Genomic DNA, 20454 nt, shown 5'->3' with positions numbered 1-20454 from the left:
CAGACTCCAGGCTCTGAGCTGTCAGCACAGAGCCCAACACAGGGCTCGAACTTGTGAACCATGAGATCATGACCTTAGCTGAAGTCAGACATTTAACTGACTTAGCCACCAAAGTGCCCCTCTTCCTGTGGATTTTAGTTGCTCTCTAAATGTCCTTTTATTTCATCTTTTAGTGTTTTTTTTTCCCTTAGGGCAGATCTGCTAGTGACAGATTCCTTTAGGTTTTGTTTTGTTTTGTTTTGTTTTGTTTTGTTTTGTTTTTTGGACCTCTCTTAAATTCTTCATTTATGACGTATTGTTTTGCTGGATATTGAATTCTTGTAGATAGTCTTTTTCTGTTAGCACTTTGTGTCATTTATTGCCCTTTGACCTACATGGTTCCTATTAGATATTAGTCTGTAAATGTTATTGAGGATCACTTGTAGGCAATGAGTCACTTTTCTCTTGCTACTTTCAAGATTTTTTTTTTCTTTGTGCTTTAATAGTTTAAGTAGGATATGTCTAGGATCTGGTTGAGTTTATCTTTTTTGGAAGTCAATGGATTTTTCTGATGGGTGGCTTAAATTTTTAAACATCAAATTTGGGGACTTAATCTGCCATTTGCCATTTTCTTCAAATATTTTCTCTGCCTCCTTTTTAGTTGACTGTTCTGAGACTTCCATTATAAATATGTTAGTGTAGTTGATTATGGTGTCTCTCAGGTCTCAGACTCTTTTTTTTTTTTTTCCCCATTCTTTATTCTTTCTGGTCCTCAAATTGTCTGTTTTCAATTGACTTATTTTCAAGTTCACAAATTCTTTTTTCTCTTGAAAGAGAAAAAAATTCTCTTGAATTGAAAACAAAAAGTTGTTTCCTTCATATTTGGACTATCCTGTGTTTAGAACCATTTAATATCATTGTATAGATTATTCTTTGAGAGTAAATTGATCACTTGAAGATTAGTCAGTTTGTTTTTCAGCTTAGAGTACATCACGTGGTTATATCATGGTCCCTAAAATAACCCTTTGAGGTGAGTGCTATTACTTTGACCATTTTATAGATGAAGCAAATGAGGTAGATGTAGGTTAAATAGAATAAACATACATCTGGTGATCATCTATATTCTTAATAATAGGCCTTATTGTAATAGCATATAGAACAGTCTCTACATCTGAATTCTTGTGACATCTAAGGTTCAAACTGAGTATTAAAAATTTAAATTTACATTGTCAGCATTTGCCACTAGTAGAAGAAATCAGCCATATTAACACGATGAAGTGGCCAAAATGTGCATTATGTTAAATTAAATTGAATTTTCTTATATAATCAGGAGACTATGAATCATAATGTCAGAATTCTCTACATATTGTCCCTCTTAAGTGGTTTGACTGTATGCTTTTTAACAGTTTTTTTTAAAAAGTTATTTATTTGAGAGAGAGAGAGCAAGTGGGGTAGGGTGAGAGAGAGAGAGAGAGAGGGAGAGGAAGAAGAAGAATCCCAAGCTGGCTCTGGGCTGAGAGCAGCACAGGGTTCCATCTCACAAACTGTGAGATCATGACCTGAGCTGAAATCAAAAGTCAGACTAACCTACTGCGCCACCCAGGCACCCCTTTTAACAGTTTTATTGAAATAAAATAGCATATAATTAACTGTATATATTTGAAGTTTAGTATTTGATCAGTTTTGACATATTTATACATCCATAAAACTTCTCATCACCACAATCAATATAATGAACATGCGCTTTACTCCCAAAAGTTTCCTTGTGCCCCAGTGTGATCCCTTCCTCCACACTGCTGCACCTGAGGGAACTGCTGCTCTGCTGTCACCAAATATTACTTGGTATTTTTTAGAATTTTATATAAATGGAATCATATAGCATGTACTCTATTTTCTTTTTTTTTAAGTTTATTTATTGTGAGAGAGAGCGTGCATGGGGCAGAGAGAGAGAGGGAGAGAGAGAATCTCAAGCAGGCTCTGCACCATCAGCACAGAGCCCGAAGTGGGGCTAGAACTCACAAACTGAAGAGATCATGGCCTGAGTTGAAATCAAGAGTCGGACCCTTAACTGACTAAGCCATCCAGTTGCCCCTCCCTGTACTCTTTTTTTTGATCTAGCTTCTTTGAGCATAATTATCTTGAGATTTGTACATCTTGTTGTGTATATCAATAGTTCTGTTTTTATTATGTACTAGTATTCCATTTTATTAACAAACCACAGGTGAATAGGTATGTACCACATGTGAATAAATTCATTTACCTGTTAATAGACATTTGTTTTGTTTCCAGTGTTTACCTAAACAAATACAAGTCTTCATATGGACATATGCATTTATTACCTGGAAATGGAATGGATGGCTTATAGAGTTGGGAGTAAGTTCAAATTTGTAAGAAAGGGCCAGGCTGTTTTCTAGTGCCGTTGTGACACTTTGTATTCCCACCAGCAATGAATGAGAGATCCATTTTTTCCTGCTCTTTGCCAGCATTTAGTGTTGTTCTATCCTGATGGGTAGTAGTGATCTTGTGTTATGGTTTTAATTTGCAATGTCTGATGATGTTGAGCATCTTTTTATGTGTGGGTAATCCCTGCATTGGGCTCTGTGCTGACAGCTCAGAGCTTGGAGCCTGCTTTGGATTCTGTGTCTCCCTCTCTGCCCCTCTCCTGCTCATGCTCTGTCTGTCTCTCTCTCAAAAATAAACATTAAATAAATAAATTTAAAAATTCTAAAAATACTGTTAAAATATATATACTTTTCTTTTCACTTTATTTAAAAAAAATACTTATTTTTGAGGGGGAGAGAGAGAGAGAGAGAGAGAGAGAGAGAGAGAGAGAGAGAATCCCAAGCAGGCTCTGCACGAAGCCTGATGCAGGGCTTGAACCGTGAACTGTGAGTGAGATCCTGACCTGAGCCAAAATCAAGAGCTGGACAACTTAATGTACTGAGCCACCCAGGGATCCCAAAAAGTACGTATCTTAATTAAAAAATACTTCATTGTTGGGGCGCCTGGGTGGCTCAGTCAGTTAAGCGTCTGGCTTTGGCTCAGGTCATGATGTCGTGGTTTGTGGGTTTGAGTCCCATGTCAGGCTCTGTGCTGACAGCTCTTAGCCTGGAGCCTGCTCAGATTCTGCATCTCCCTCTCGCTCTGCCCCTCCCTGTCTCTGTCTCTCAAAAATAAATAAATGTTAAAAAAATTTTTTTTAATACTTCATTGCTAAAAAATGCTATACATGAGTTGTAATTACTGGTCACAGATCATCATAACAATTATAATAATAATGACAATAAGTGTGAATATTTTTTCAATGTTTGTTTATTTTTGGGACAGAGAGAGACAGAGCATGAACGGGGGAGGGACAGAGAGAGAGGGAGACACAGAATCAGAAACAGGCTCCAGGCTCTGAGCCATCAGCCCAGAGCCCGACGCGGGGCTCGAACTCCCGGACCGCAAGATCGTGACCTGGCTGAAGTCGGACGCTTAACCGACTGCGCCACCCAGGCGCCCCAATAAGTGTGAATATTGAGAGAATTAACTGAAATGTGACACAGAGACTTGAAGTAAACAAATGCTGTTGGAAGCATGATGCCATAACCTTGTTTGATGCCGGATTGCCACAAACCTTCAATTTGTCAAAATTCAGTATCTGTGAAGTACAGTAAAATGAGGTGTGTCTGTATATCTTGGTCAAAATTTAGTTGTCCATATATGTGTAGATCTCATTTTGGACTCTTATTTTGTTTCATTCCTTTATTTATCTTAATGTCAATACAATAGTGCCTTCGTTTCTGTAGCTTATAATGAATGAGTTTTAAAATAGTAGATTTAGTCTCCCATTTTCTTTCTTTTTTGAAGTTGTTTTCATCTATTTTCAATTCAAATCTTTTTATGACCTATTTAAGTCTCTTTCATTTTCATATAAGTTTTAGAATGGTTTGTCAATTTCTGTAAGAAGCCTGCTGTGATTTTTAGTGAGATTGCCTTGAATCTATAGATCGTCTAACCTGTGAACACAACATATCCCCTCATAGATTTTATTTCTTCCTTAGTAATTAATATTTCTTCCTTGGTTTTGAAGTTTTCAGTTTTAATGCTATTGTAAATTATATTATTTTTAAAATATTATTTTTTGGTTGCTAGTTTATTAGAAATACAATTAATTTTTACCTTTGGCGTGGTATTTTGCTTTGCTAAACTCAAGTTATTCTAGCAGCAGCTTTTTTTTTTTTGTAAATCTTCAGATTCTCTATGTAGCTAATTATGCCATCTGCAAATATTGATGGTTTTTCTTCTTCCTTTGTAACCTCAATGACTTGTATTTCTTTTTCTTGCTTAATTGCTACTCCTCACCCCTCCACTGCAGTTCTGAATAACAGTGATGAGAGCTGATTGGATTTCCTCGTTTTGTTCCTACTATTAGCTGGAAGCCATTCCATTTTTCAGTGTGAAGTATGATGTTAAGAATGTTTTCCACAGATGTCCTCTGTCATGTCAAGGAAGATTTGCGTGTCCCCTGTTTTATTCTCTACCACCCGTTTCATCTTTCTTGTACTTTCTTGCTACTGCCAAGCCATGTCATTTGTTTCTTTTTTGTGACAGCCTAAACCTTTTAATCTGTATTTGTGATGATTGAAAATAAACTATCATTTTGTCCTTTGAAGTTAAAAGAAATTCAGAAAGAATGTGCTTTTTACTGAACAGAAAACATTGTATTAACATTAGAATTCTAAATATGAAAGAATTTTATCTCAGAATTTTAATTCACCACTATATGAGTATGCCTGAATGCTTTTTCTGTCTCTTATTATATTTGCCCGTAATTTATGTAGTTTGAATATCATCATTTATGCTCAGCTCTTTTGACTTAATATGCATAAATTTTTAATGTCTATAGACAAAAAGATTTATCATAATTTTAGGTCTTTTAAGAATATTTAAAATTTTATTAGTACATTGAGTATAAAATGACTGAACATTTTTATAGATCACAATTCATATTCTTTTATTTTTATTTTTTATTATTTTTTAATGTTTATTTTTTATTTTTTAAATTTATTTTTATTTATTTATTTTTTTATTTAAAACATTTTTTTAATGTTTATTTACTTTTGAGAGAGAGAGAGAGAGGAAGGGCCAGAGAGAGAGGGAGGCACAGAATCTGAAACAGGCTCCGGGCTCCGAGCTGTCAGCACAGAGCCCAATGCGGGGCTCAAACTCACAAACCGTGAGATCATGACCTGAGCTGAAGTCGGACGCTTAACCGACTGAGCCAACCAGGCGCCTCTGTTTATTTGTTTTTGAGAGAGAGAGAGACAGAGTTTAATCAGGGGAGGGGCAGAGAGAGAGGGAGACACAGAATCCAAAGCAGGCTCCAGGCTCTAACCTGTCAGCACAGACCCTGTCACGGGGCTCGAACTCACGAGTGGTGAGATCCTGACCTGAGCCGAAGTTGGATGCTTAACTGACTGAGCCACCCAGGCACCCCAGAATTCATATTCTTTTAAAAAGAGAGGGCTCGTTTCCACTGAAAGCAGTTATGTATACATGTATATCAGTTTTACTGAAAACACTTTTCAGATAAAGAAAGATGTGATGGAGAATTTTAATTGACCTTTTTTTTCTAAAGCACCCTGAAGATTTGGCATAATTTTTTTCACAGTTAGAATTTTCAAGTAATAAAATTTCCCAGAAATCAAACAGAATTATTGCTTTATGAGAGGAAAGTAAATGTGGCAAAAAGTGTGAATATACTTAGTATATTGGTAACTAAATCTTCGTAACTGAAGTGAAGATTTCATTTTATGGAGAAGTCTCAAGAGTGGATTAGACAGTTCATTTTTGCTTTAGGTCTGAAGTCTTTAAGTAGTGTTTCCCAAGAAAGTAACTTAGCACTAAAGATACTGAGTAGTGGGAGCAGTGCTAATAAGACTGTATTTCACAGCTAAGATTCTAAAATGTACAAGACAGAATAGTCTGGAAAATATACTTAATTTATTATACTTTTCATTTGGTTACTTAAGGAATACTTACTCTGTGCCCAGCATCTTAATAAGGTTTGGGGTTGAAAGTTATAAAAGGAAGTATAATGGTAATTATGTTAGAACCAGTCTCTGCCTACTTGGCACTTACAGCTTCTTTTGAAGGATGCTTGCAAGAGGGCTAGAGGAAAATAAAATATTTTATGCTAGAACATAAGTTCCATAAGAATAGGAACTTGTGATCCCCCCTCCCCCCCCAATTGATGTATGCTGAGGGCCTAGATCAGTGCCTGGCACAGTTTAGCAAATATTCGCTGAATATTTAGTCTACTTAGAAATTATTCCTGGGGTACATGGCTGGCTCAGTTGGTAGAGCATGTGACTTTTGGTCTTGGGGTTGTGAGTTCAAGCCCCACATTGGGCAGAGAGATTAAAGTTTTTGTTTTTGTTTATTTTAAAGAAAGAATGCCTGTATGTGCAAGTGAGGGGAAGAAGGGGCTGAGGGCCAGGGAATCAGCGGGGATCCTGACATGGGGCTCGATCCCACTACCCTGGGATCATGACCTGAGCCTCATTCAAAGAGTCAGATGCTTAAGCAGCTGAGCCACCCAGGCGCCCCTGGGCAGAGAGATTACTTAAAATTACTGTTTGTTTTTAAAAAAAGAAATTATTCTAATTTTTTTTAATGGAAAGGATATTTTTCATGAATATGAGTTTAAAACTCAGAGTCCCTCCTTTTAGGGTTTTTTTTCCCCCTTCAAGAAATAATTGTTTTATTAATTTTAATTCCAATTAGCTAACATACAGTGTTATATTAGTTCAGGTGTACAATATAGTGATTCAGCAATTCCATACATCACCCAGAGCTCGTTGCAATAAGTGCACTCCTTATTCCTCATCACCTATTTCCCTCATACCCCACCACCTCCCTGCTGGTAACCATTGTTTTGTTCTCTAAAATTTAAGAGTCTGTTTCTTGGTTTGTCTTTCTCTTTTTTTCCCTTTGCTTGTTTGTTTTGTTTTGTTTCTTAAGTTCCTTATATGAGTGAAATCATATGGTATTTGTCTTTTCCTGACTGACTTATTCTGTCTGACTTAGCATTATACTCTGGTTCCATTCATGTTGTTGCACATGGCAAGATTTCATTCTTTTTTTATGGCTGAATAATATTCCGTTGTATAAATATTACCTCCTTTTTATCCATTCAGCAACGGATGGACACCTGGACTGCTTCCATAATTTGGCTATTGTAAATAATGCTGCTATAAACATAGGGGTGCATATATCCCTTTGAATTAGTGTTTTTGTATTTTTTGGGTAAATACCCAGTGATGTGATTGCTGGCATGTAGGGTATTTTTAACTTTTTGAGGAACCTCCATACTGTTTTCCATAGTGGCTACACCAGTTTGCTTTCCCACCAACAGTGCATAAGTGTTCCTTTTTCTCCACATTCTTTCCAATACCTGTTGTCTCTTGTGTTGTTGATTTTAGCCATTCTGACAGATGTGTGGTGACATCGCAATGAGTTTTGATTTGCATTTCTCTTATGGTGAGTGATGGTGAGCATCTTTTCATGTGTCTGTTGGCCATCTGTATGTTTTCTTTGGAGAAATGTCTGTTCTCTTCAAGAAATATTTTTTAAAATTTGAAGATTACTATTAATGAATTTTTTTCTCAAAGGTTAGAGGATAACATCAAACCACATAATCAAATAAAATTATTTAAAACTCTCAGCAGGGTGTAAACTAGTAAGGTTTTATTGCAAATTATAGGTGGCCAACATCTTGTGACAATCCACATTTAAGAGCATTGAATGTTTAGAATAGATTGTGCATTTCTGTAGTTGGGCTTAGCAGTGCAAATTTATTCTTTTAAAGTTAATTTGCATTGTCTTAAATACTTTCTGCCCATTATTGTTAGTGACTTGAGGTTGAGAGGAGTGTTTTGGTAATAATAGCTACTTGAGCTTGTGTTTAAAGTTTTATCGTGTAATTTAAAAAATATGTAAGTACAACCACTGTCTGGAAAATATTTTTATTTATAAGCATAAATCTAAGGAACATGAGATTTTGAGGATAGAGGGTAGATACATTTTGTTCTAATTTAAGAACATTTACATATGTTAATTATAATGTCCTGCTGTCCTATTGTTAGTTCTTCTTGTTTGAATATTATCTATTTAGGGTACCCAAGTTTAGATTTCTTTGGTCTGTAAAGAACAGTGGCTTTAACCTTATTTATAATCTACTAAACCTGTTTAAACATGGAGCCAATAGATGGGTTTCTTTCAGGAAACATTTATCTCTAAATATGTTGTCTAAGAGTAGATTTGGGTAGTCTCTAAAAACATGTGACTTAGTTTTCTAAATAATTACATATCTGTGGAAATGCTACTCAGTGTTTTCTTTGTTTTTGCCAAAAATGGAAGTAATACCCAATACAATATTTGCTTAATGTTAATAATTGGTTTTCAAAATAATCTGCTGTTTGCACTTCACTTTGTAAATAATAGTCATAATAAAACTATATATATATATATAGTTTTTTTAATTTTTTAATATTCATTTATTTTTGAGAGAGAGAGAAAGAGTATGAATGGGGAGGGGCAGACAGAGAGGGAGACACAGAATCTGAAGCAGGCTCCAGGCTCCGAGCTGTCAGCACAGAGCCCGACGTGGGGCCTGAACTCATGAGCCATGAGATCATAAGCTGAACCCGATAAAACTATATATTTAAAGCATAGTATTAGTTGGAGCATCTGGGTATCTCAGTTGGTTAAGCGTTTGACTTCAGCTCAGGTCATGATCTCACGGTTTGTGAGTTCAAGCCCCTTGTGGTACTCTGTGCTGACAGCTTGGAGCCTGGAGCCTGCTTCGTATTCTGTGACTCTCTCTGTCTCTGCCGCTCCCCTGCTCGCGCTCGCGCTCTCTCTCTCTCTCTCTCTCTCTCTCAAAAATAAATAAATATTAAAAAATTTTAAAAAAAGCATGATATTAGCACTCCCTAAACATCAGTTAGAAAATTGTATGAGATAACATAAACTAGACTATGGTGAGTAGTAATCAAGGACATATGTAATTAAAGAGTTCTTAAAATGGATAGATTTCTTTGTTCATATAGTCTCCTTCAATGATTTCTTGAAAATTTATATGTAGCATAGAGGATGATCAGAAGAGCCCCCTAGAAGCATTTGATATTTTGCTCAACTGAGACTTGAAACAATTATGTTCTCTTAGCATCTCCAAAAGAACATCTTACTTTCATAAGTGAATAGAAAAAGTTTGAGGTACGAGGAAAAGGTGTCTCTTCTGAGAAAAGCACTCATCTGTCAGCTGGATGTCATATATTAAGATGCTCGTAACTTTTGGGAGTGTGTTTTCAAAATGTAATGGAAATTCTGACGACTTATTTGTCAGAATTAGCTTATTTGGCTTATTAGCTTATTTGGCTTATTGTTATCTTATTTCTTATCACCTGTGGGCAGTTAGGTTGTCACTGCCATAATTGTGTCACTTGTCAAGTGGTATGTATCGTAAATGTAGATAATTTTCAAGACTATGGAAGAATCTCAAATATGGACGTATCTGGGTGAGTTACATAGAAATTTCATTGAAACAACCAAAAAAAGAAATTTCAGGGAAACTTGTAATCTGGGTTCAGGTGCAAATGTCAAAAGTAAGTGTGCCAATAAATGGGGAAGACTGGTGTTGGCAGAATACACTGATATCTTTTGATCCTGTCATTCCTATACCATTCTTTGACATTGGAATATCTTTATAACATTGTCCAGTGCTCTTTTTTTTTTGGTAGCTCCCCCTACTGTTAAACCTAATTTGCTGATTCTCTGTTCCTTATGAATTTCCTTAGGTCTTTGCCCACTTTCTTCAGTTGGACCACTCACCCCAGTTGAAGCGAAGGCAGGGCTGGGGAGAAGGGAAAATATATATCTGTTATAGGCAAGAGTTTAACATACACAAAGAGATCGTTGTGTGTGTTGCTTCATATTTTCTATTAATGTGTAATGAATTACCCTAAATGTAGTTTAAAACGATACACATTTATTTTCTTCCAGTTTCTGTGGGTTGGGTGTATGGGTGTAGCTTGGTTGGCTCTTGGAAAGTTGCTCTCTAGATGTTGACTAGACTTGGGGATCCTGGGTTCTTTTCCAAGGTCATGTGATTGTTGATTAATACAATCAAAAGTAGGGCTCAGGTCTTTAGTTTTTTTGCTGGCTATCAGCATCTAGAGGCTCCTGACACAGGTCCTCTTACAATATGGCAGACCATATCTTTAAATGTTTATTTTGTTTTATTTTTTGAGAAAGAACATGAGCTGGGGAGGAGCAGAGAGAGAGAATTTCAAGCAGGCTCCGTGCCGCCAGTGCAGAGCCCAGTGCAGGGCTCGAACTCACGAACCGTGAAATCATGACTTGAGCTGAAATCAAGAGTCGAATGCTTCACCAACTGAGCCACCAAGGCACCCTGGCAGACCATGTATTTAAAGCCAGCAGGAGAATTTCTTTCACTTCAGGAAGTAAAAGAATTTTGCACCTCAGTGTGGCCCACCAAAGGCATTCTTTTCTTTTGATTTGGGACTTAAATCACATCTGCAATATCTTTCTTACCCTTCACCTAATTGTGGAAGGAAAATCTCATCAAATTTCTTGTCTTTGCCATATTCAAGTGGAGGGCATTGTACTGTTATCTGATTAATTAAGAGTAATAAAAATAAAAGTTTTTAGTTTACATTCACTTACTCCTTCTTTGAAACTCTTCTTTATGTAAATCTGAGTTTTGACCTATATTATTTTGCTTCCATCTAAATAACTTTTTAAAAAGTATCTTTCTAGACTGGTGCACTGGCAACAAATCCATCCCCCGCCCTTTTTTTTTTGTCTGAGAAATTGTATGTTTCTCTTTCTCTTTTGAAAGGTAATTTTGCAGGATATAGAATTCTCGGTTGGTGGGTTTTTTTCCCTTAACATTTTAAACATTCCACTCTACTTTCTTCTTGTTTGCAGGCTTAAGTAGTCAGATGTAATTCTTATATTGGCTCCTCAGTGTTTTTTTCCTGTGACTTCCTTCAGGATTTGTTTTTTTTAAAGAATTAAAAAAAATTTTTTTTTTTAAAAACATTTATTATTGAGAGGCAGAGAGAGACAGAGCATGAGCATGGGAGGGGCTGAGAGACGGGGAGACACAGAATCCAAAGCAGGCTCCAGGCTCTGAGCTGTCAGCACAGAGCCTGACGGGGGGCCTGAACTCACAGACTGAGACATCATGACCTGAGCCGAAGTCAGACACTTAACTGACTGAGCCACCCAGGTGCCCCATTTTTAAGAAGTTTTTAAAGTTTATTTGTTTTGAGAGAGAGGGAGGGAGAGAGAGACATGTTGAGGGGCAGCGAGAGAGGGGAAAGAGAGAATCCCAAGCAGCCCCCACAACATCAGCATGGAGCTCAATGTAGGACTCAAAGTCACAAACTGTGAGATTGTGACCCAATATGAAACCAAAAGTTGGATGGATACTCAACCAACTGAGCCACCCAGGTGCCTCCAGGAGTTTTTAATCTTTGATTTGTAGTTTTAAAATGATATGCTTAGGTATAGGCTGGTTTTTGTAGGGTTTTGTTTTGTTTTTTTGGAGGGGCATTTTTCCTTCTTAGTGTTGTCAAGGCTTTTTGGATCTGTACTTTGATCTCTGACATTAATTTGGGGAAACTCTCAGTCATTACTGTTATAAATATTTTTTCTTATTTTTCTCCTTTTTCTGGTATAGCCACTGTATCTATGTTATACTTTAAAAAAAAATTTTTTTTTTTATTTTTATTTAAAAAAAAATTTTTTTTCAACGTTTATTTGTTTTGGGGACAGAGAGAGACAGAGCATGAACGGGGGAGGGGCACAGAGAGAGGGAGACACAGAATCGGAAACAGGCTCCAGGCTCCGAGCCATCAGCCCAGAGCCCGACGCGGGGCTCAAACTCACGGAGCACGAGATCGTGACCTGGCTGAAGTCGGACGCTTAACCGACTGCGCCACCCAGGCGCCCCTAAAAAATTTTTTTTTGTCCCACAGTATTTGGGTGTTCTGTTTTTATTTTTGTTTTTGTTTTTTTAGTCTTTGTTCTTTTTGCTTTTTGGTTTTTGAGGATTCTATTAATATATCCTCTAGCTCAGAGAGTCTTTCCTCTGTTGTGTCTGATACATGTCTATCATTAGGCATTCTTCATATATATGTGTTAGTGTTTTTTGCCTATAACATTACTTACTGGTTCTTTCTTAGGATTTCCATTTCTGTGCTCACGTTACCCATCTGTTTCTGCATGTTGTCTACAATATCCATTAGAGCCTTTGGCATATTAATCACAGATAGTTCTTCTCAATTCTCTCTGTGATAATTCCAACATCCCTTTCATGTCTGGTTCTGATGCTTGCTCCATCCTTTCAAATAGTGGTTTGCCTTTTATCGTGCCTTGTAAATTTTTCTTTTTCTTTTTCTTTTTTCTTTTTAAAGATTTTATTTGTAAGTAATCTATACACCCAACATGGGGCTCAAATTTACAACCCTGAGATCAAGAGTCACATGCTCTGCTGACAGCCAGCCAGCCAGGCAGCCTGACATCCCTGTAAATTTTTCTTGATAGGCAGGCATGGTGTAGTGGTAAGAGGAAATGCTGTAAATAGGCCTTTAGTAGGTGTGGGGAAGGGTATGGGGAAGGGTGGGGGGAGGAGAGAAGAATTCTGTAATCCTCTGGTTAAGTCTCAGTATTTTAGAGAGCCTGTGTCTCTGGACAGGGTTTCTCAGTTTTTCCCTCCCCTTTTAGATGGGACAGGATATCTAAAGTGGGCTGGAGTTGGGTATTTCCCTTCTCCCACCAGAAGGCTAGAGTTAGTTGGAGTTGAGTATTTTCCTTGCCCCAGGTTTGTTAGGCTCTTGTTAACTAGTTTCTCCTAAGGGCAGTTGTTGTTAAGAACAGAGTGCTTTGGTGTATTTAATAATAGTTTGTGTGTGTGTGTGTGTGTGTGTGTGTGTGTGTGTGTGTGTGTGTGTGTAGTATGTATATGTATGTGTATGTATGTTTACCCCTGGCAGAAAGCTTAACTCTACTTTTCTCAGTACTTACTGTGGGAATCTAATTGGATTCTTGGAAATAAATCTCACAATATTGTGGAAGTCCCCTGGAGTTTTTTTTAACTCTCAGAATTGTCCACACTGAGCCCCCAGCAATTTGCCAGTTACAGTTACTGGTTCCCTGGGTGGTTTCTGCTTGTGACTCTTTACATGAGACCTATTTGCCTGTCTCTTCAGTCTTGGGGACAGTAGTTTGCCTTGATCTTCTCTTTCTCATAAATCTCAGAAGCATTGGTGATTTTCCAGTCTGTTCTACTTTTTACTTGTTAAAGTGGCATGGGGGCTTGCAAGCTCTTTACGTATGGAACCGGAAACCACCCATCACTGTCTTGTAATTGGTGAACCTTACTTGGCTTAGCCCTTCTTTGTCAACTGCTAAAGCTGTTTTCCTTATATAGTTTCATACCTGTGTAACACTGACTGTTAGCTTTAATCATTTTGACATGAACAGTCTGTGATGTCAACTGCAGTTACTGGATACCACTGATTTGAATTGGTGTTTATTTTTATTATTTTTTGCTTACTCATTATTCAGATTTCTTACTACTTATTGCTTATTCATATTTAAAAATTCTATACCTTGTGTTTCTAATATATCTTATTTCTTTTCTCTAATTGTCTTTAAGAGGAAAGTTTTATGGATTTTAAACTTTGAATCCTTGACTGTCTGAAATGTCGTTAGCTTTGTTCTCCCACATGAACGCTAATTTTTTTGGTATGTAATTCTGTGTTTCATATAATTTTTAGAACTTCAAAGCTACAACTTTCATTGCCTTTTAACATCAAGTACTGCTAATAGCAATGTGTTGTCTCTTCTTTCTTGGGAATGCTATTTTTTCCTCTTAATTTTTTTTATGTTTATTTAATTTTCAGAGAGAAAGAGCAGGAGTGGGGGAGGGGCAGAGAGAGGGACACAGAATCCGAAGCAGGCTCCAGGCTCTGAGCTGTCAGCACAGAGTCTGATGTAGGGCTCGAACCCATGAACTGCGAGATCATGACCTGAGCCAAAGTCAGCCCCTTAACCAACTGAGCCACTCAGGTGCCCCTGTTTTTCCCTCTTAGGTTAAAAATTGAGAAGCAAAGATGTGTAGTCTTATGTTTTCTATTTTGTTTTTGTTTTCTTGAGAATAATAAGAATAATCCTATTAGAATTAGTTTGAATATGAGGATAGTTAAAATGAAGGGTATTATTGTATTTTAAAAAATTGAGCAAACTCCCATGTTTCCCCCAAATCTGAATCAGTTTAATAAAGGGCCCTTCAAAGTTACACAATCTTCCTTCCATTTGCTATTCTACAGTGTCGTTTAATACTTGCATTGGTGAGAAATGTTCCAGCTTCCTAAGATAGCATATGCTCCTACCCCTTTTTTTGGCTACTCCCAAATTTATTTATTTTGAATTGGATTATGACTTTCTGAACAATTCATGTATTGTCTTCCCAATGGAACAGTTCAAAATAAAGCTTTTCTTCAGGCAGTTTGAATTTTAGTTTAGATGATGAACTATATACGGTTCCTTTATTTATGCCTACAATTCTTATCCAGGTGTTTCAAAAGTTATAACTGTTTTTTACCTAAGTGTTAGTTGAACAATATATAACAGCCTTGCTGTTTTAAACTACATTGTATCTTCAACTATTCTTTTATTCAGTGAATTTGTTTTTCAACTTAGACCGTGTGTGGACAGTAATGACCTCACGTTTCCGATTGCCTGCTGGCAGAACCTACAATGTACGAGCATCAGAGTTGGCCCGAGACAGACAGCATACGGAGGTGGTTTGCAACATCCTTCTTCTGGATAACACTGTACAAGCTTTCAAAGTTAATGTAAGTATTTTATATAGTTTTTTTTTCATAATCTGAATTTAGATTATATTTTAAAACTAAAATTGTTTAATTGTATTATACTTTGAAAAGCCTTATTCATTATCCAGTGAAGAAAGTCTTTTTAGTATGGGTTTGTAAGTTTCTAGTATAAGTTTTGATTTAAACTGGGTCTTTCAAAAGGTTGACACACCAACAGTGCATTATGATAAGTGGAGCAAATCCGTTTGTGGCTGGTTTTTATAAACGAGCTTGAGGTGCTTGAAAGGAATTTATTCCCGTGAGTGATTTACACATTTTCTTCATAAGCTTTCTTGTACTTTCCGTGAATAAAGCTTGTTAAACAGAGATAAAGGACAGCCCTGATCTTATCTGAGTCTTGTCTGAAATATTTATTCAACAAATATTTGTTCATCCTATTTCTATTTTTATTTGTTTAACGTTATTTGTGAATTTCACCCATGCAGTATGTTGACAGTTATTGGTTCGTTGTCAATGCTATGTAGTACTCAGTTGTGTGAATATGCCACAATTTGCTTATTCACTTCTTTGTCACCATTTACTTGTCCACTTTACTGTTGGTGTATTTGGATTTTTTCCACTTTGGGCTCTTGTCAGTAACGTTATTGTGAGCATACTTGTACATGTCTTGATATATACAAGGACGTATTCCTCTTTTTTATTTAAAAAATTTCAAACCTGCAGAAGAGGAGGAAGAATAGGGTAATGAATACCCACATATTCTTTAGCTAGACTGATCCGTTGTTCACATTTTTCACATTTGCTTTATCTTTCTTTTTCTGTGTGTTTTTCTGAACCTTCTGAAAGTAAGTGGTACACTTCACATGTAAGTACTTCAGCCTAGGAATCTCATAAATTACCACAGAACCATTGTCCCCTTCAAAAATCAAATACTATGAAATAATAGTGGCTGGTGTATAGTCTGTGTTCGGACTGGATTCCTCATTCCTCATTTCTGCCTTTCTGTAGCACCTTCCATCTGTTTTTTGCTGTGTTACCTGGGTTTTTCTATACTTAGAAATCTTTCAGTGATATGAAATACTAATCTTCTGAAATTAGCCTGGATGGACATGGGTATAATGCTAAGTGAAATAAGCCAGATAGAGAAAAATAAATACGGTGTGACTTTACTCATATCTGAGAGCTAAAAAAAAAAAAAAAGCTGAACTCAGAAAGAGTAAAATGGTGGTTTCCATGGGTTAGGATGTGGGGGAAATGAGATGTTGGCCAAACGGTACAAACTTCCAGTTAGGAGTAAGTTCTGGGGATCTGATATACAGCATGGTGACTGTGGTCAACAGTACTGTACTATATACTTGAAAGTTGGTGAGGGAGTGAACCTTAAATGTTTGCACTGTACACCAAAAGGGTAATATGTGAGGTGATGCATGTACTAACTTTGTCATGGTAATTGTTTCATGATGTATATGTGTATCACATCATCTTGTCGTACACCTTAAACTTACACAATGTCATGTCAGTTATGTCTCAAAGCTGGAAAAAATAAAATATTAATCTTCTTTCTTTACCAGTTTCTTAAACTTAAAATTTTCCGTATTACAACACGATCGCTAATCTGTTGCTAGTTTATTTTTTTACCCAAACTCCGAACCATTTCACATTGGAAAAGTGGCTGCAGAGTAGTACCTTTAAGAGTATTTTCTAACATACCCAACTAATGTGCTCTTCCGAAATGTTAGCTTTAATTTTTTTCTTTTTTTTTAGTATTCTGTCCTCTGTTAATACATAGTATAGGTTGCCAACAAAGGATAATAATATTTAGTGAACGGAATTCTACTTCATAAAAATTTTTAGTTAATGGAAATTCATGTGTTGGCACTTGGTACAAGAAAAGTCCCTTTTCCTGTTATTGACTCATTAAAATTCTTTTGGGGGGGTTAAATAGTAATTCTTTTTTTTTTTTTTTTTTAATTTTTTTTTTTAACGTTTATTTATTTTTTTGGGACAGAGAGAGACAGAGCATGAACGGGGGAGGGGCAGAGAGAGAGGGAGACACAGAATCAGAAACAGGGTCCAGGCTCTGAGCCATCAGCCCAGAGCCCGACGCGGGGCTCGAACTCACGGACCGCGAGATCGTGACCTGGCTGAAGTCGGACGCTTAACTGACTGCGCCACCCAGGCGCCCCATTAATTCTTAATTTAATATTCATTATACTTAGTTCATATTTACTTTTAATTTTAACTTGTAATTCTGTATTTGTTTCAAAATATTGCAGAAGGATTTGCTATTTTCTGTTTAGCAAAATTTTTTCTGTTGGGCACTTTAGTTAATAATCCAATGTTGTATTTTTTCAATGTTTATTTTATTTATTTTGAGAGAGAGAGAGCATGCGCATGAGCCAGGTAGGGGCAGAGAGAGAGGGACAGAGAATCCCTAGCAGGCTTTGTGCTGTCAGTGCAGACCCCATCATGGGGCTCGATCTCCCTGAGCCGAAATCAAGAGTTGGGTGCTTAACCAACTGAGCCACTCAGGCGCCCCTGGAATGTTGTATTTTTCAATATAGTAATCAATGTGCTAATTACTCTTTTAGAAAGACATATATTTACTCTTTTTATATATCTTTAATACATGTTATATGTATTTAAATGTCCATTTTAATACAGTTGAGAGTATCACTAGACTGATAATATTATGGTACTGGAAACTTTACCTTTACTTCAGGTCATCACCAAATTTAGTTTAAGAGGAACAGTATAAGAAATTGACTGTTGGATATGTAGTATATTTATTCCTCAGGGTATTTGGACCCAAGTCTTTCAAAGTGTACTTTTAGTGCACTTAGTACTTTTGTGTAGATGCTGCATATTTTAATCTATGTGAATGGCTTTCTAGTTGTGCAGTTTACAATCTGTACAGCATCATGTGATCTAGTCTGCAAATTAACAGGGGAGTTCAAACTTCTGATATTATTCTCTGTGTCCAGTAAGTACCATTAGGTCTCAGAAATACCCACTGTGGGCAGCTGCTAGTTTCACCAGCCTCTCTATTCCCTGGGAAGAACCGTTCAGTTCTCCAGGTAGTCTCTGGAGGCTGCCAAGCAAGGATTTGTAGCATTTTAGCTGTTGAAATCATTCCTTTCCCTGAAAGATGTCTGTACCACAGATTAAATGTTCATTTTTACCAAAGTCTGCTTTTTTTTCCATCTTGTATTCATCTCATCAAAACCTTTTCTATGTGGGGGCACCTGGGTGGTGGCTCAGTCAGTTAAGCGTCTGACTCTTGGTTTTGGCACAGGTCATGATCTCACAGTTCATGAGTTCTAGCTCCACATCTGGCTCTGTGCCAGCAGTGCGGAGCTTGCTTGGGATTCTCTCTCTCCCTTGCTCTCTGTCCCTCCCCTGCTTGCGTACGTGCTGTCTCTTTCTCTCTCTCCAAAATAAATAAATAAACTTAAAAAAAAAATAATCTGGGGAGCTTTTTTAAAAAAATAAAAATCTTTTCTGTATATCGTCCTGGGAGAAAATGGTGTAATGAAGGAACTGATAAAACTTCATTAGTTCCTTTTTTTCTTTCTCTTTGTAGACACAGGGTTGAGATAAGACTATTACTGTTGTTTCAGTTTGAAGTTACATTTTCACTATGGTTTTGGCACAACTACTTTACTGTAGTCAGCCTATGGAGTGTGTTTTCTTTCTGTGTCCTTGAATTCATTGTCAGTCACTAAAAACATGTTTCCATTAAGTACATAGTATCCATACTACGTGGATTCATTTCACCTACCTATGCGGACTTTTTCCAAATTTTGGCTTTTTTTTTTTTTTTTTTTTATGTCAGTATGGCGATTTAGGAGTAGCCTGTGTGACAAGGAAGGGTTGGGGAAAACCACCCTATTCCAGTTATTAGGACTGTGTAAGAAATTACCCCAAAAGTTAGTGGCATATTTATTATCCTCAGAGGTTCTGTGAGTCAAGGATTCACATAGGTAGGGATGGCTTATATCTCCTCCATGGTTGGACCTCAGCTGGAAAACTCAAGGCTGGAGGCTACAATCATTTGAAGGCTTATTCACTCATATGACTATTACCTACGACTTTAGCTGAGGCTTACACACTTGTGTATGCTCTCTCTGTGTGCCCCGGGCATATTCACAGCATTCCAAAGGTGAGCATCCTCAGAGAGAGTGGGAGCCAGGCTGCAACCATATTGCCTTTTCTGATCTGGCTTTGGAAGTCACATAATGTTACTTCACCACATTCTGTTAGTGCTGTCACAAAGTCACACTCAGGATCAGTGGAAGAGAAAGTTATTCAGCACACATTATTCAGTGTGTAGTTCTAAGGTGCTTCATAGATAGTAGTGTTCAAAGACGAGGAACAAAGCTTATGCGTTGAGGAATTTTTTGCCTTTTTTTTTTTTTTTTGGTCTTTTTGTCCCAGTTTACTTTTTTTTTTTTTAATTAAATTTTTATGTTAAGTAGGCTCTATGCTGCACATGGGGCTTGAACTCATTACCCTGAGATCAAAAGTTGTATGCTCTTCTGACTGAACCAGCCAGGCACTCTTCCCTTAGTTTATTTTTTGGAAATAAAATTATGCTAATAGTACTAAAGCTGTTCTCTAAATTGTTTTGTTTGTTATATATGTCTATGTACTCAAGAATAACTGATATATTTTTTAAAGTTTATTTATTTTGAGAGAGAGAGAAACAGCATGAGTGAGGGAGGGGAAGAGAGAGAGGGGAGAGAGAATCTCAAGCAGGCTCTGTGCTGCCGGTGCAGAGTGTGACAGAGGGCTCAAACTCAGGAAACTGTGAGATCATGATGTGAGCCAAAACCAAGAGTCACACTGACTGAGTGACCCAGGCGCCCCAATAATTTTTTTTCATTTATTTTTTGTAATGTTTATTTTTGAGACAGAGACAGAATGCGAGTGGGTTGGGGCAGAGAGAGAGGGAGGCACAGAATCCGAAGCAGGCTCCAGGCTCCAAGCTATCGGCACATAGCCCCACACAGGGCTCGAACTCACGAGCTGTGAGATCATGACCTGAGCCGAAGTCGGACGCTCAACAGACTGAGCCACCCAGGTGCCCCAATAATTTTTTTAATGATACTAGTACCTCAGTTGTTAACAAAAGGTGCCATAAATCATCAATTTTTTTTTCTTGAAATAAGGTGAAATTCAGTTAATATATATTTTTGTTATGTGATAATTTGGGTTGATGAATATTTAGTTGGCTGAACTTTTTCCTTTTTTTGTCTGTGAAATAATTTGTTAACCAAATCAGTAGTGTAAACCTAATTACAACAGTGTGGTTAGCAGGTGGGGTGCAGATTGAGATGGGAAGCTAAAGGAGTATAAGGATGGTGAATTTAGCTAAATGAGATGTACTCATTTGCAACCACAGATAGTCCTATATCTGTAAAGGAGGATAGGATTTTAGGGAATTGTTTTCCTGATTATTGTTGCACTGACTTTATATATTGTATGTGTGAGGAAGTAAGTTTAGAGTCATTAGGTTACTTACTAAGTCAGTGGCAGAGCCGAGAGAGGTGGGGGGGGG

General features: G+C 37.1%; 1 protein-coding gene across 9 annotated transcripts in view; it reads left to right on the top strand.

Moving 5' to 3' along the window:
* Positions 1 to 20454, top strand: part of PTPN4 (protein tyrosine phosphatase non-receptor type 4) — a 230077-nt gene that overhangs the window by 31322 nt on the left and 178301 nt on the right. For all 9 annotated transcript variants that reach the window (XM_040474832.1, XM_040474828.1, XM_040474831.1 and 6 more), the window contains exon 2: positions 14761 to 14915. In XM_040474832.1, coding sequence (XP_040330766.1) covers positions 14778 to 14915 — 138 coding nt within the window. In that variant the 5' untranslated portion in view covers positions 14761 to 14777. The remainder of the gene's footprint in view (positions 1 to 14760; positions 14916 to 20454) is intronic.

The sequence above is a fragment of the Herpailurus yagouaroundi genome, unplaced genomic scaffold (assembly GCF_014898765.1).
Source record: "Herpailurus yagouaroundi ecotype Mexico unplaced genomic scaffold, PumYag 140, whole genome shotgun sequence".
NCBI classification, from domain to species: Eukaryota; Metazoa; Chordata; class Mammalia; order Carnivora; family Felidae; genus Herpailurus; species Herpailurus yagouaroundi.
This window is presented reverse-complemented; position numbering and strand designations above follow the sequence as displayed.